We start from the raw sequence: 15,445 nt of genomic DNA on the forward strand, positions 1-15,445 counted from the left end.
TCAAACCAATTGATAATATAGAGAGTAGCCCAACTCTTTATAAGCCCTTAAATGATTTGGTCTCTTATCGATGTGGGACTTTGTCTTAACATCCTCACACCAGGATTTTGACTGCGTGCCCGTTGAAGAATGAGTCGGTGACTCATAGGCAGTGGCTTGGTTAAGGAACCCACCGGAGTCGTAGCAAAAACATGTCTTCATATGGTAATTGTCACTGCTTATGGACCCAAACTTGAGTGATTTGTCCATGACCAGAACAACATCTAATTATTTAATTTATGCGATATAGACATATTATTCGTAAATGGTAAACTGTGTATATTTTCCCATGAATATAATACTTAATACTCATTTATTTCATATATTTGGATGGATAAACAGTCACTGATTTGACTGGTTTTTTTTTTTTTTTTTTTAAGGATAATTTTCAAATGAAAAATTAAGAATTGAACAATTTTGGTTATAAATTTAGACAATAAAATTACGTTATTCATAAATGGTAGAATATATAGGTGCATTCCCGTTGGGATGCAAGTAACACACTTTTAATTAGTTTTCTTATATATGCAAGTATTGTCCGATTCATATTCAAGTTATTTCGGATTTGTTTGTTGTTTTCAAACATCAGCCATGCTGATGATAAACTCCTTATTCCTCTCATCTTCTTCGTCTCCTCGTCTCCTTCTTAACCACACCAAATCTCCTTCCATTCCAATCACCACTTCCAACCTCCCCATATTCAATCCAGCAACTGCTATCAGCACACCTCTGAGATGGACCCCGCAGACCCTTCAGTTTCGGGCCTCATCGTCATCAGCCAATCCGACAGTCGAGGTTGCATCACTGCCGGGAACTGATGGCGATGAGTCTGCTGATGTGGTGGAATCTGGAGCGGACGTTGTGAGGAAGTTCTACGGAGGAGTCAACCGCCAAGATTTGGGTTCAGTGGAGGGGCTCATAGCAGAGAAATGTGTGTACGAGGACCTTGTTTTTCCTCGTCCTTTCATTGGTCGCAAGGTACTCTATCTCTTATCCACATCTCAGCTCTTTTATTTAGTATGTGCTTTGATATTTGACTGTAATATAATAATTTTAAACTTAAAAATAAACAGAAAAAGTAGTCCAAATTGACAGAATTATAATAAATATTTAGAAATAAAAATAATAATATAACAAGAAGAAAGAAGAATTTGTGGAATTTACGTGTGTAGTCAAACTACGATTTAAGGATTTTAAAAACTTTTTAAAATAACAATATAGATTTTGGCAGACTTTGACGGATCCTTTTTGAACTTTCGAAGATTTACGTAGACTTTTATTACTGACCTTTGAGGATTTACGTGGACGTTCTTTTTTTTTTTTTTCCAATCTACATGCTCCACTCAGAAAGCTTCAACATACAAGCTTTAACAAAAGAAAATTCAAAGAACTTAGCGAAGAAGACTTTGGTGTATTTAACACAATACGTTGAAATGAAGGAAAGCTTATTTATTGATATCCCCGATAAGCTACAAATATGTACATATACATGAGTCAAAATAAGCACACAAGAGGGAGCCTTCACAAAGGTTGCTTAGGAGAAGTCTCAGCAGTCGGTAGAGCCCCAGAAAGAGAAGGCACCGGAGGGGGATCATTTGGAGCCTCAGTACTGGACAGAACCCTAGAAGGAGGAGGCATCAGAGGTTGATCATTTGGAGCTTCATTACGCGGTACAGCCCCAGAAGACGAAGGCAATAAATGCCTTTGGAACAAACCCACAAATCTCTGATGATCAAGTAAAACCTGACCATCAGTTTCCTTCATCTGGTCAAGCTTCCTCTTCATGTTTGTAGCATAGTCATGTGCGAGCCGGTGCAACTGTTTATTCTCATGCTTGAGCCCTCTAATCTCCTGTTTGAGACTCATCACTTCAGCCGCCAATGATTCAACTTGGCGGGTTCGAGCAAATAGGCGTTGGGCCATATTAGACACAGAACCTGCACACTGAACACTGAGAGCCAGCGAATCCTTAACAGCTAACTCATCAGACCGTTTGGAAAGTAGTCTGTTATCTTTGGGAGTGAGAAGGTTCCTGGCCACCACCGCAGCGGTCATATCATTCTTCATCACGGAATCCCCAACGGTAAGAGGACCAGTAGGGGAGACGAAGGATGGGCGCCATATGTTGTCTGGAGAAGGCGGGGCTGCCTCTTCAACAAGGTTCAAGTTAAAACGACGGTCGGAGGGGCCAGACATTTTCAAAGGTGTTGAAGAGAGAAAAGGTCGGACAAATCAAGATCTTAGAAGTGCAAGAATGAAGCTTCTACTGGTGGAGATTCAAGTGTGCTTTGGAACTTAATGCCAGCCCCTATAAAAATCTGCACTCGACGAAGCTTCAGAAATCGAAGAGGCGCCTGCTCAGAAATCGAAGAGGCGTTTGCTTTCTCAAAAGCTGGGCTGCTTAGAGATCATGAGGGTTGATCTCAGAAATCGAAGAGGCGTTTGCTTTCTCAAAAGTTGGGCTGCTCAAAGACCACGAAGGCCGATCTCAAAAATCGAAGAGGCGCTCGCTTTCTCAAAAGCTGGGCTCCCCAGAGACCACGAGGGCCGATCTCAGAAATCGAAGAGGCACCTACTTTTCCAGCCTTTTCCAGCCTTGTCAGCACCTGTCACACGCACACTCAGTTTTGCGGAAATTATGGGCATTCTGTCAAAGACTTCTGGGGAAGTAGAAAACACATGAATCTTACTGTTCAATCACCCACTTCCCACACGCAACAATAGCTCATGGGCACCACAGATAACTTTGCCAAAGTTCTCTGCCAAAGTTGAGCACGTGAAGCTTGCAGCTCCCACTACATCGCTCTGACCAAGAAGGGTAAAAGAATAGCAAAGAAACAGCACTAACAAAGTTTAGATCCATAAATTTTGAAGGTCTAGCTACCATATTATTATCCACAAGGGTAAAGGAACAGTACCACTGCTGGATAATTGGAAAGTCCCTGTGTGTCAACCTTTGTGCTTCGTGGCAAGGTAGACTAGCAAACATGCCCAACCTTTACTCACATTCGAGAAAACACTCCCAATAAGATTGTTTGCTCCAAAATCGAAGAGGCACCGTCCTCCGAATCTCGAGAGCCAGACTCCCAACATGACTACTTTCTTAAAAATCGAAGAGAGGGTAAAGGAACAGTACCATTGCTGGATAATTGGAAAGTCCCTGTGTGTCAACCTCTGTGCTTCGTGGCAAGGTAGACTAGCAAACATGCCCAACCTTTACTCACATTCGAGAAAACACTCCCAACAAGATTGCTTGCTCCAAAATCAAAGAGGCACCGCCCTCCGAATCTCGAGAACCAGACTCCCAACATGATTACTTTCTCATAAATCGAAGAGACACTGCTCCCCGAATCTCGAGAGCCAGACCCCCAGCATGATTGCTTTCTCAAAAATCGATGAAGCATCGTTCTCCGAATCAATCGAAGAGGCGCTCGCTTTCTCAAAAGCTGGGCTGCTCAGAGACCACGAGGGCCGATCTCAGAAATCGAAGAGGCACCTACTTTTCTAGCCTTGTCAGCACCTGTCACACGCACACTCAGCTTTGCAGAAATTATGGGCATTCTGTCGAAGACTTCTGGTGAAGTAGAAAGCACATGAATCTTACTGTTCAATCACCCACTTCCCACACACAACAATAGCTCATGGGTACCACAAATAACTTTGCCAAAGTTCTCTGCCAAAGTTGAGCACGTGAAGCTTGCAGCTCCCACTACATCGCTCTGACCAAGAAAGGTAAAAGAATAGCAAAGAAACAGCACTAACAAAAGTTTAGACACATAAATTTTGAAGGTCTAGCTACCATATTATTACCCACAACTGTAAAGGAACAGTACCACTGCTGGATAATTGGAAAGTCCCTGTGTGTCAACCTCTGTGCTTCGTGGCAAGGTAGACTAGCAAACATGCCCAACCTTTACTCACATTCGAGAAAACACTCCCAATAAGATTGCTTGCTCCAAAATCGAAGAGGCACCGTCCTCCGAATCTCGAGAGCCAGACTCCCAACATGACTACTTTCTCAAAATCGAAGAGAGGGTAAAGGAACAGTACCATTGCTGGATAATTGGAAAGTCCCTGTGTGTCAACCTTTGTGCTTCGTGGCAAGGTAGACTAGCAAACATGCCCAACCTTTACTCACATTCGAGACAACACTCCCAACAAGATTGCTTGCTCCAAAATCGAAGAGGCACCGCCCTCCGAATCTCGAGAGTCAGACTCCCAACATGATTACTTCCTCAAAAATCGAAGAGACACTGCTCTCCGAATCTCGAGAGTCATACCCCCAGCATGATTGCTTTCTCAAAAATCGAAGAGGCATCGTTCTCCGAATCTCGAGAGCCAGATACCACAGACCACTTTTTCAAAGTGCTCTGACAGAGTTAAAACATGTGAAACTGGCAGCTCCCACTACCGTGCTATGACCAAGCAGGGTAAAGGAATAGCATTACTACTTGTTGTTAGGGAGACTCCTATATATGTCGACCTCCATCCCCAACGGACAGACAGACCTGCAAATATGCTCAACCCTTCATCATATCTGAGAGGGCACTCCCAACGAAGCCTTTCGAAATATTCAGCTTTCTTTCCCCCCGATAATACCTCTGCAAACAAGCTATACTAGAGCAAGAATATCTCATATCATCAGGGTTAAAAGCAAGAGTATCCCATATCATGCTTTTTCCCTGTCTTTTCTTTTGGCCTTGTTTTTACCTGCAAGACAAGGAGAAAGAGAGCAATCAGTCAGCACTTGGAATCAAGCTTCCAGCTAGGAACTGACTGCCTGGAACCCCTTACCTGATTACTTACCTGGCATTGCTCTCGAGTACTCATCTTCAACATCTTATGTTTCCAGGGAAGATTCCGCATCTGCTTGAGGAACAGATAGGGCAAGTGCGAAGGATACAAGGAAGCATGTGGAGACAAGCGTAACAGCACACGTGCCGATACATTCATTACTCTGTCAAAAGCAAAAGTATCCCATATCAGCAGGGTGGAACGTACTCTAGATTTGATGGACTTGTTTTGACCCTCAAATTCTTCAGTCGGCCTTATACTCTGGAGGAAACCAGAAAACCCTCCAGCTCAGTTCAAGAATAAGCCTGTGGAAAGTTACTTCTTCAAAAGCAAAAGTATCTCATATCATCTCTTCTCATTTTTCTTCTCTTTATCCTTCATGCTGCTGCAAGATGGGGAGAAGGTGAACAATCAGTCGGAGCTCTGATTGCTTACCTTGTCTGTCACCTCTTTCAGCAGACCCCCTAGCTCGGCGACTTGGGGGACTCCTACTACATGGTTTGTATCGCGCTTGACCAAGCTTGAAACTACAAGTAAGCTTCAAGTGAAATTGATACATTACCTTGTGCATCTCCACCAGTTAAAGATACCACCCCTGGATGGAGGAAGAGTACTTCCAGAGAAGATGCCACATCTACCTATGAGACAGATAAGGCAAGTCAAGACGACACCACACTCCGATACTTAGAAGTTTCGTGATTACGAGATCATTCTCCCACAATATTTCCTAATGTCATTTGTACTAAATCATTCACTTGTACTCACTAAATGAGAGCTTGAACCTATGTACTTGTGTAAACCCTTCACAATTAATGAGAACTCTTCTATTCCGTGGACGTAGCCAATCTGGGTGAACCACGTACATCTTGTGTTTGCTTTCCTATCTCTATCCATTTATATACTTATCCACACTAATGACCGGAGCAATCTAGCGAAGATCACAAAAAGCGATCGTTTTCGCTACCTAGGATCTATCTTGCAAGAGAACGGAGAATTAGATGGAGATCTCAACCATAGAATACGAGCTGGATGGAAAGAGTGCATCCGGCGTGTTGTGTGACCGTCGTAGGCCACTGAAGCTCAAGGGAAAATTTTATAGGACGGCAATAAGGCTAGCGATGTTGTATGGCACAGAATGTTGGGTGGTGAAGCATCAACACGTACACAAAATGGGTGTAGCGGAGATGAGGATGCTACGTGGGATGTGTGGGCACACGAGAAAGGATAAGATTGGGAATGAGGATATCCGAGGTAAAGTAGGAGTAGCCGAAATTGTAGGAAATATGAGAGAAAATCGGCTCCGGTGATTTTGAACATGTGCAAAGAAGGCCGACTGACGCTCCGGTTCGAAGATGTGACTACGGGACAGAGGTTCAGGGCCGAAGGGGTAGAGGAAGACCTAGGACAACTTTGGAAGAGACTCTAAGAAAAGACTTAGAGTACTTGGATCTAACGGAGGACATGACACAAAACCGAGCGCAATGGCGTTCTAGGATTCATATAGCCGACCCCACTTAGTGGGAAAAGGCTTTGTTGTTGTTGTTGTTGTAATCAATCTTCTAGTAACAAAATTTCCAAAAAAATTAAGCATTCAAAAAAGAAAATCATGTTAACCTAAGGTCCGAAATCACTAACTGAATCTGTAGGGTTGTTCCTGCAAAACTTAAAACTGATATTTGTGTTTCCGAACATTATTGGTATTAATCCTTCCAGCCCGTCTAGAAAAATGTTTGCATTTATAAATTTCAAGTAAGTTCCGAATTTGTATTTTCAAATATGATGGAGGAGGTCTTAAGTTCGATTTCAAGCGTTTTTTTTGATAGAAAAATGTTTAAGCAGCTCTGAATTATTGTGTATTTCATTCTCAAGATCAAGCATCAGCTTCAACAATGCGCAGGATATACTTCAATTCTTCAAAAAGTTCAATGATTCTGTCGGCAAAGACCTTCAGTTTGTTATTGACGACTTATCCGCTGAGGACTCCACGGCAGTTGGGGTAACATGGCATTTAGGTATGTTAATGGAAATTAGTTACACTACGTCTTTTCTCCTCTGTGATATATATGTTTATCCGATCCTCACTGAAATAGTACGTATTTTCGATCAGAATGGAATGGGAAGCCTTTTCCCTTCAGCAAAGGATGTAGCTTTTATAAGTTGGAGGTCATCGATGGCAAGAGACAAATAATGTAAGGATACTTCAAAAGAACAGATAGCAGTCGTAGCATACCCCAGATTATAGTACTGCATGCTCATTCAATTTCGTTCCCGAAGATGAAGAAACATCTTGTGTACTTGTGTATCTCTGTTGAGTGCGTATAGTTTGTTGGGAGACTAATTTTGTCTTTGATAAACAGCTACGGGCGAGATAGTGTCGAACCTGCGATCAAGCCTGGAGAAACTGTGTTGGTAAGTGCTTAACCTCCGTACTTTCACGCTCTCTCATTTTTTTTGTTTTGTTTCAGGGCATTCCATATACTATTTCGAAACAAACATAATCTAAAACAGACGTTTAGGTTGGGGCCTGATATCTGATGGTTCCAGTCTAAATTCTATAGTGCAGCCTTCCTGCCATTGGCATTGGATGAACATGTAGAATATGAATATACGTTCAAATTTGTCCAATTTCTTGAATTTCTGTTCTGTTTTAACTGCTTTTCAACCTTACGGATACGAAAACTAGGTGTGCAGAAATTATAAGATTATAATTCTTTGAAGAACTAGGTCAGGTTTCACTTCAAATCCCATATGTTTTACAGATTGCCATCAGAGGTGTGGCATGGCTTCTACGACAATTCCCTCAGCTGATCGACCAGATTTAGAGTTATTTTCTCTACTCTCTTTTTACCTCAAGGAGAGGATATGTACACTTTTTTACTTTGAACTTGCATGAGCAAGCAAATATGATGTATAGGCACGCATATTCGTATGTAGAAAATGTGAACTGAATGGAGTATTCATCTCGAAATTCTCGAAAAACAAAGTGATATTGGGGAGGGGGAATCAAACTCGTGTCATTGAATGCAGAGTGTAACTCCTCTTAGCTAATTGAGCTACATGTCTAGTGCTTTTGTTGACTTTTAACTTAAAGGGCCAATTTTGGATTGTTATGCTTTTTTAATTAAAAAACTGTTTCTGTTGTGCTTTAAAAATAATTAGCTATAAAATAAAGTAGTTGGACGTTTGATAAACTGTATTTTTAAAAGTATTTTTTGAGTATTAAAAGATTCATGTCCACTGTGCTGACTCCTCAATATCGACGTACGGCATTATGGCTAATACCATCCAGATGCTATACACTGTACTATGGTAACCCAGCATGAGCAATGCCCCATCAACAAGTATAGGTGACAAGAATTTGTGCTCAATCTAATCCTGTCCGAATACAACAATATGAGCAGCAGCACCAGAAGCAAGTCGAAGAAAATTTGGACCCAAAGGAACATCACTGATGTAGGAATTTGAATCTTCCTTTGATGGGAGTTGTTCCAGTTGACGAATGCAGCAATACAATCTCAATGCCATCATCTTGGGGTGACTAGTCCAAGTTAGACCTGTAAACGGGCCGGATTTATTGGATATGGGTTGAGTTCAACTTGACTTGTTAAGTTAACAAGTTATCTGAGCTCAATCCGTTAAGCTAACGGGTCATCCGTTTCACCTGTTAACAATTATTATTATTATTTTTTTCATAAAGTTTATATTTTGTTATTAAGATTTTATTGAAATTACTAAAACATCATCAACTAACTGGTATTAACGAGTGCTAACGAGTCTAACGGGTTAACCCAAAGTGATCCGTTATTTAACGAGTTGTTAACGAATTCATCCGTTAGCGACCCGACCCGTTAAACTTCCACCCAAATACTAATATTAATGGGTCGGATCAGGTTAACAGGTCGGGTTCAAAATGCCAGGTCTATGCCAGGCAGATGGTTGGAATAGCAGGGGTTGCTATGGTGTATTTGGGGTTGTGATCAATGACGACGTTGCTTGTGTTGTGGTTCCTTCTGTTGCTGTAACCAGCGATGACATGACGGGATGGGTAAAGCGGGACTTCAGGCAACACACAAGAAACAATGGCATTTTCAGTAGGTGAGCTACCGGTCCCAAGCCCGGATAAAGGAGGAGAGGAAGGACGTCAGGTAGTTCGACAGCCGGCACTTATATCTTACGTCGAATCCTTTGGATATCATACCAACTCACATGCATCGGATCCCATCTGAAATTTGAAGTTAAGAGAGTCTGAGCAAGAGTAGTACTAGGATGGATGACCTTCTGGGAAGTCTTAGTGTTGCATCTCCCTACAGCTGATCCCACTTAATGAAAAAAGGCTTTGTTGTGTTGTGTTGTGTTGTTGTGAGCTATATCAATAGCTAACAGCGAAAAACACACTGCGCAGCTGTTCACCTCAGGTTTGTTCTTGACAGGGTAACGAGTTGTACGCAGTTTTTCTTTTCCATGAGCAAACTGAAAGAAAAAAATGGCAACCTTCGTCTTTTATCCTCAACATATAGAAAAATCAATAAATATCGAATATATTTATCGATTCACAACATAAGTTTCGCCATAACTCATTCTACATATCTCGTTAACCATGAAAAAATGGCCAAAGTCTCCACTTGTCATATAATTCGTCCATAACAAAAAAAGGAGGGCCGCGGGAGCACCGACTGCTTCCCTCGGTATCTTCGCCTCCACTTCCGTCTTCTTCTTCTCTCTCTGCTTCGCTCCCTCTCCCTCTCCCTCCCCGCCGATATTCCTGAATCTGTCATTGCGAGACGCCGTCGTTGCAACAATGGCGGCGATTTCGAATCTTGCGGGGTGCAGTCACAGCGGGAACTGAGTCATTTTCGGAGAGAGGAGGCTACAGTTCCGGTCAACTCCTGGATTGAAAACTCGGATCTCTTGGCCCTCTAAGGTATCATATGACATAATTTTTACTTCAATTGCTTTTCATATTTTCCATTTCATCTCAATTATATAAATTTATGCAGAGAAATGTTGTTGTTTGAGTGACCATTTGAACAATGCTACTTTTTCAGACCATCAATTCGAATAATTGATTGGATGAAATTCCAAGTGTTGCACTTTATTTTTTTTTATTTTATTTATTTGTTCAAATTTGTTATATTGTATGTGGGTTTAATCAAGGAATTTGGATTACATTCAAGAAAACTATAATTTATACATGATATTTTTACTAATTCCAATGTGGGCCTGCTGTGTTTTTAAGTTTCAAATTTGTATTGGTTTAATACTTCTCTGTTTCGGAGACCAAAATTCGGTTTGATGATCTTTTTTTTCACGTCCTCATTCCCTCTTCTTGATATAGAATCAGTTCACAGTTGGTCACTTGGGCAAGTCAGATAAGAATTCCGGTGTTCGTACGGCATTAGTTGGTGAGAAGATTGCACGAAGTGGAGATTTTTCCAGGCCTTCTGACATCCTGGTATCAAAAACTACTTTTTCTACACAGTGACTTAAAACAAATTGTAAATGTGTCTTCTTTGGAACGTAGATGATGTTAGTCTGAAGTTTCAGGCTACTTAAGTAACATTTTTTTGGTTTTGTTTTTATTTGGCAGGCATTTGATCTTGTTCAAGGAGCACTTGTAAGTCTTTGTCTTTAGTCTCCTGATAAGCTGATATGTATTGAGTTAATTGAGAACTTGATGCAATTGTTGTTCAGATTCTAACGCTTCTCGTTCATATAAAAGTACCATACTTTTGTTCTGCCCCACTACCTATATTAAAATTTAACAAACTAAATTGAGGAACAATCTCAAATGCGCTAGTCAGTGAAGATGAGAAATCATGAGGATTTGCCACATAGTTTACTTTTATTGTTTGAGTTTGCATAATCACATATCTGAATAGTCACAGTGTGCACGTAAAATGGAGTCCGGCTGTGGTTGTGGACAGGTCGTTACCTGAGCCTCCAACAGCTGTTTTTCTGCATGGAATTCTAGGTAGCAGGAAGAACTAGGGTACGTTTGTTCTTTTCCCTTTCTATTGTTCTCCAGTTAAGAGTCCCTTTTTGTACTGTTCTGTGGCATGTAGGAGTTTTCTCATGTATTTCTTTTCAATTCATATCTTTGCAGCATTAGCAACAAAGTGGTGGTAGCGGATTTTCTATTGTTTGCCGCGCATAAATAGTCTGGTTTTATCCATAATATCTGATATTGCAGGAACCTTCACCAGGAGATTGGCACAAGAATTTCCGACCTGGCAGGTATTGTCCTCTGATTTTGTAACTTTAACTTATCATGAATGAAACGTGTATTTATGTGGTAAAGCTCGTAACATTTAATTTTCTTATAGAATTTCCGACATGGCAGGTTTTGTCTAGGCTTATTTATTTGTCTGCAGTATTGTGACAATTTGATTATACTAAGTGATACCACAAACACAAGCACCACCAGTACAGATCTGCCACAAAGACAAGCAACAGACCTATACCGAGAGGCACACACAAAATCGTCGCTAACAAGCGAGATCACATTACTCAGCCCTGGCTGAGCAGTAGTCCACCCAAAGCTTGAGAGCTAAACCCAAAATCCTAAGCTCTAAAATGGTGATTCTGCACCTCAAATTATTAAGTCCTAGACCATGCTAAACGCTACACTTCTAACTCTCAATAACCGCTTGTAACCATAGGTAGTTTGCAAAAGTTTTTAAAGCAATACTTTAGTTGTCTCAAGGGGATAGAAGAAAAATGGAAACGATAAAAACTTGGGCGGCACTTAGAAATTGATCTCTCACTTGAGGTTCTTTTAAATAATAATTTTCTGTAGTTTTGTGACTGATCTAACTAACCATATGTACTACTTCGCCTGTTGTCACTAATTATGCTTGTAATTTTTGTGTTTTTTTGGGTGTGTATTCGGATATATTGAATAAGGAATTTTTATATTTGGTCATGGTGACAATCTTATGTTATTCTTCTATTTATTGGCAAAGTTTCTGTTAATGGACCTGCGGTGTCATGGTGATTCAGCATCAAGTAAGAAAAGTGGACCCCATAGTGTTTCTTCCACTGCTCTTGATGTCCTAAAACTGGTATGTGTTTCTTGCGCACTTGCTCTCATTATTTTTGAAGGACCAGTTTCTCCATTGTTATATATAAACCTATTTTTCCAAGAAAAGTTTCAGTTATTGTTCTGAATTAGATGAATCTCACAGCCTGCATCTGTGTTTCTTATGCCTATATTTTTCTTTCTTGCTTGCACATAGAACCGAGCGCAATGGCGTTCTAGGATTCATATAGCCGACCCCACTTAGTGGGAAAAGGCTTTGTTGTTGTTGAACTTGCACACTTCTTTGTAACTTCATCATTATTTTCATGAACAGTGTTGTATGCACAGCATTTGAACACTCCCAGATGTTTGTATATTTTTGTCTAGTACCTTCCCATGCTTCAGAAACAATTATGTGAGGTAATGTTGTTTCTTCTTCCTGTATAGGTTCGACAACTTAGATTAACACCTCGGGTTATAGTCGGACACAGTTTTTGAGGGAAAGGTATCTTAGGTTATTTTGGCATGTTGTATACCTTTATTGGAGAGTGCTAGTACACAGTACATCTGCACCATCTTAAAATGGATTGATGCTTACTATGTTTCTGGTTTTCATGTAGTTGCCTTGAGCATGGTGGATCAAGCTGCAAAACCTCTTGCACAACCAGTCAGAGTAAGTAATGGGAATATATTGAATATATATCCTAGAAAGTTCGAGGGTCTCTCGACATTATCCTTATTTTCGTCTCACTAGTTGTTTGTCTAGGTTTGGGTTCTAGATGAGACGCCTGGAATAGTTCATCCTGGAAGGGATGGGGAGGACCATCCAGAAGAATTGATTTCTGTTCAAGTACACTGCCAAACGAGGTGAATACATGTTCAATAGTTGTTTCCTTTTTTTTTTTTTTTTAAGAAGTTGGGGCGCCTTTGGGTATTGTAGTCCTTTTATTATTTAATTATTTGTCTTTAGTATGTCTTTCTTGCCCCTTTTTATCATCATTTGTCTCTCCATTTACAACTCTTAAGGTAAATTCATGTAATAGAACTTGATATCAGATCTTTGTTAATCAGTTTATTACAAGCTTTTTGGGTCCTACTGAATAGAGATACATGTACACCACTACAGTGACCAAAACCTGAGAGGTTTCATTCTTACTGTGTTTGTTGTAAAGACTTCTACCAATTTGTCTTTCAATAAAATGTTCATTCTACCAGTTTTTCTTAAAGGCAGGTTTCCTCAAAGCAGGATGTTGTGAATGCTCTAGTTAAAAAAGGATTCTCCAAAGATGTCGCACAGGTACTTCAAACTGTGAGACATGCTTGAATGGAATAATTTGTAGTTTGGGCTTTGAAATTTTTTATGTATGGATCAGTTTGGTATTTCTTATTTTCGACATTAATACTTAGCCTAATTCATATTTGGTCATTACATTTTGTTTCTTTATTGATAGCACCTATCTAAGAGGTCGCACTTGGTGGAATGGCAAGTGCCTTCGCCCACGAGCGGTAGGTCTCAGGTTCGAGACTTGGGAGCAGCCTCTCCATAAATGGGGGTAAGGCTAGCCGATATTCACCTCTCCCAGACCCTGCGTAAAGTGGGAGCCTTGTGCACTGGGTACGACCTTTTTTTATTGATAGCACCTATCTAACTTTCAAATTTAACAGTTATGCATATTTGCTCGTTATGTAAGCTGACTTTGTGGGGAAAAAGTGGTTCCAATCCCATCTTCTGCTACTACTCTGTCTCATTAATTTCACTATATCATTTTCATGTTTGATACTCTTGTGTTCTTTTTTGTCTTGCAGTGCAATTGATTTACCCTTTTTTTCTTTTTCCATGCCTTGAGGATTTTATTTTATTATATGCTGTTTCATGTGCAGTGGGTGGTTACTAATCTTCGACCAACCAATTCTCTTGGTTCATCACCATCAACCTTTTCATGGGTGTTTGATCTGAAGGGAATCGCTGAAATGTATAAATCTTATGAAGAAACAAATTTATGGTAATTAGTTCATATCCTTATCTTGTTGGATTAGTTTTATATGTGGCACAGGAGTCAATACCTAGTGGTTAAACTTAAATGTCCTTTTAATCAACCGAAATACTGCCCATTTGTCTGAGCTGGGGGTTTTCTTTCATGAATTGTATTTTCTTTTAAATTTTGTTCATTTTTTATTCTGGATGTAAATCAAACTACATACCCTTCAAATATTGAAACAAAAAGGACATTTTCATTTTGAAATTATGTCTGCTTCAACTTTTTCCTAATATCTCGAATGTCAAATTTGCAATTGGCTCTTATTGGATTGCATCATTGTAGGAAAATTGTTGAAGATGTGCCTCGGGGTGTCCATGTGAACTTTTTGAAAGCAGAAAGGAGCTTGCACGGATGGGCTTTAGGAATCTCCAGAGAATTCATGCGGCTGAGGAAGCAGGTGGAGTGGAAATGCATGTCCTTGAAGATGCAGGCCACTGGGTATGTTGCTTTACAGTTTAGAATGAAGCACACAATATGGAACACTTGTGTTTGTATATGTGCACCCATATATATATCATTCACAAGATATATTAGAATCTAGAGGTTCCGATAGATCAGTATTGGCTCCCTGACTCCTGGGTGAGCATTTTGGGCATGGGAATCATAAGTAATGTATTTTTCTTTTGAGCGGTTATTTGGGTTAGCAGTTTTAGGATTTATAATTTTGTGCAAAATTAGTGTCATTGTTCAGTAGTGACACTTTCTTTGCTGCAATGCTACTGATTAGTATCATAGGAACTGCTTGTAGTCATTTTGGACAAGGGAATTCCTAGTTTTGGGGAAGTTGCGTCTGTCACACAGTCATGCACAAGTGATTCTTTGGCATTGTTAATGCAGTCTAGAATGCATAAGATGCTGCTTAAAATATCAAATTGTTCGACGCAATTTGTTTGAAACTTGCATGAATGGGATAATATCAACTGTACTGTATTTGCGAATTATGCAGCGTTGCTCATTTTTTGTCCTTTCATTTTCAGGTCCATGCTGATAATCCGGACGGGCTGTTTAGGATCCTTTCCTCTTCTTTCTATTGAGCCAAAAACCTGGGGGAGCTTTAGCATGCTCTTGATCAGTTCGGACATACCAGCATTCTACTGAGAAATCACCAGACTGTTCCAATGTTTTAGTCCTTGAAGAAACAGGTCAAGTTCTCTATCAAATGATTATATACATCCCTTTATATCATAGTGATTTTTGTTTATCATCGTTCCTCGTTCTTTTCGTTTCTTTAGGTGGCCTCCGTCCCCCTCTTGTCGCGGTTGCGGCTATAACTTTAAACGTGTGTAAATCACTATAGAGAAGATGTATATGATAGTCTATCTACGTTTTAATGATTCAGGCGTTTGGCTCAGATTAGTTTTATTTTTACAATTTATGAGAACACATACTTGTTTGTATGTATAAATTGTTCAAAAAGAAAAGAAAAAGGTAAATTGCAAACTCTGGAATCATTTGATTTGAAAATTTAAGAGTGGTTTGATAACTATTTAATCGATGAAAGCATTCAAAATCAAATTTTATTTTAAGTTGTGTACACTTTTAAGATTTTATTTTC

General features: G+C 40.0%; 1 protein-coding gene, 1 long non-coding RNA gene and 1 pseudogene across 2 annotated transcripts; all 3 read left to right on the plus strand.

Moving 5' to 3' along the window:
* The first annotated feature begins 484 nt into the window (after nt 1-484).
* On the plus strand, nt 485-7,917 carry LOC126632137 (uncharacterized). Its single transcript, XM_050302379.1, has 5 exons — nt 485-1,017; nt 6,731-6,845; nt 6,941-7,022; nt 7,191-7,242; nt 7,593-7,917. Exons 1-5 carry the CDS (start codon nt 565-567, stop codon nt 7,653-7,655), a joined length of 765 nt encoding a protein of 254 aa, XP_050158336.1. The 5' UTR covers nt 485-564; the 3' UTR covers nt 7,656-7,917.
* On the plus strand, nt 2,893-3,542 carry LOC126632144 (uncharacterized). The gene is made up of 2 exons (XR_007626585.1): nt 2,893-3,012; nt 3,231-3,542. It is a non-coding gene; the product is annotated as an uncharacterized LOC126632144 (long non-coding RNA).
* Nucleotides 7,918-8,056: 139 nt separating the features above from the next.
* LOC126632142 (uncharacterized) lies at nt 8,057-14,924 on the plus strand (annotated as a pseudogene).
* Nucleotides 14,925-15,445: the final 521 nt, after the last annotated feature.

Source organism: Malus sylvestris, chromosome 8, assembly GCF_916048215.2.
Source record: "Malus sylvestris chromosome 8, drMalSylv7.2, whole genome shotgun sequence".
Taxonomy (NCBI): Eukaryota; Viridiplantae; Streptophyta; class Magnoliopsida; order Rosales; family Rosaceae; genus Malus; species Malus sylvestris.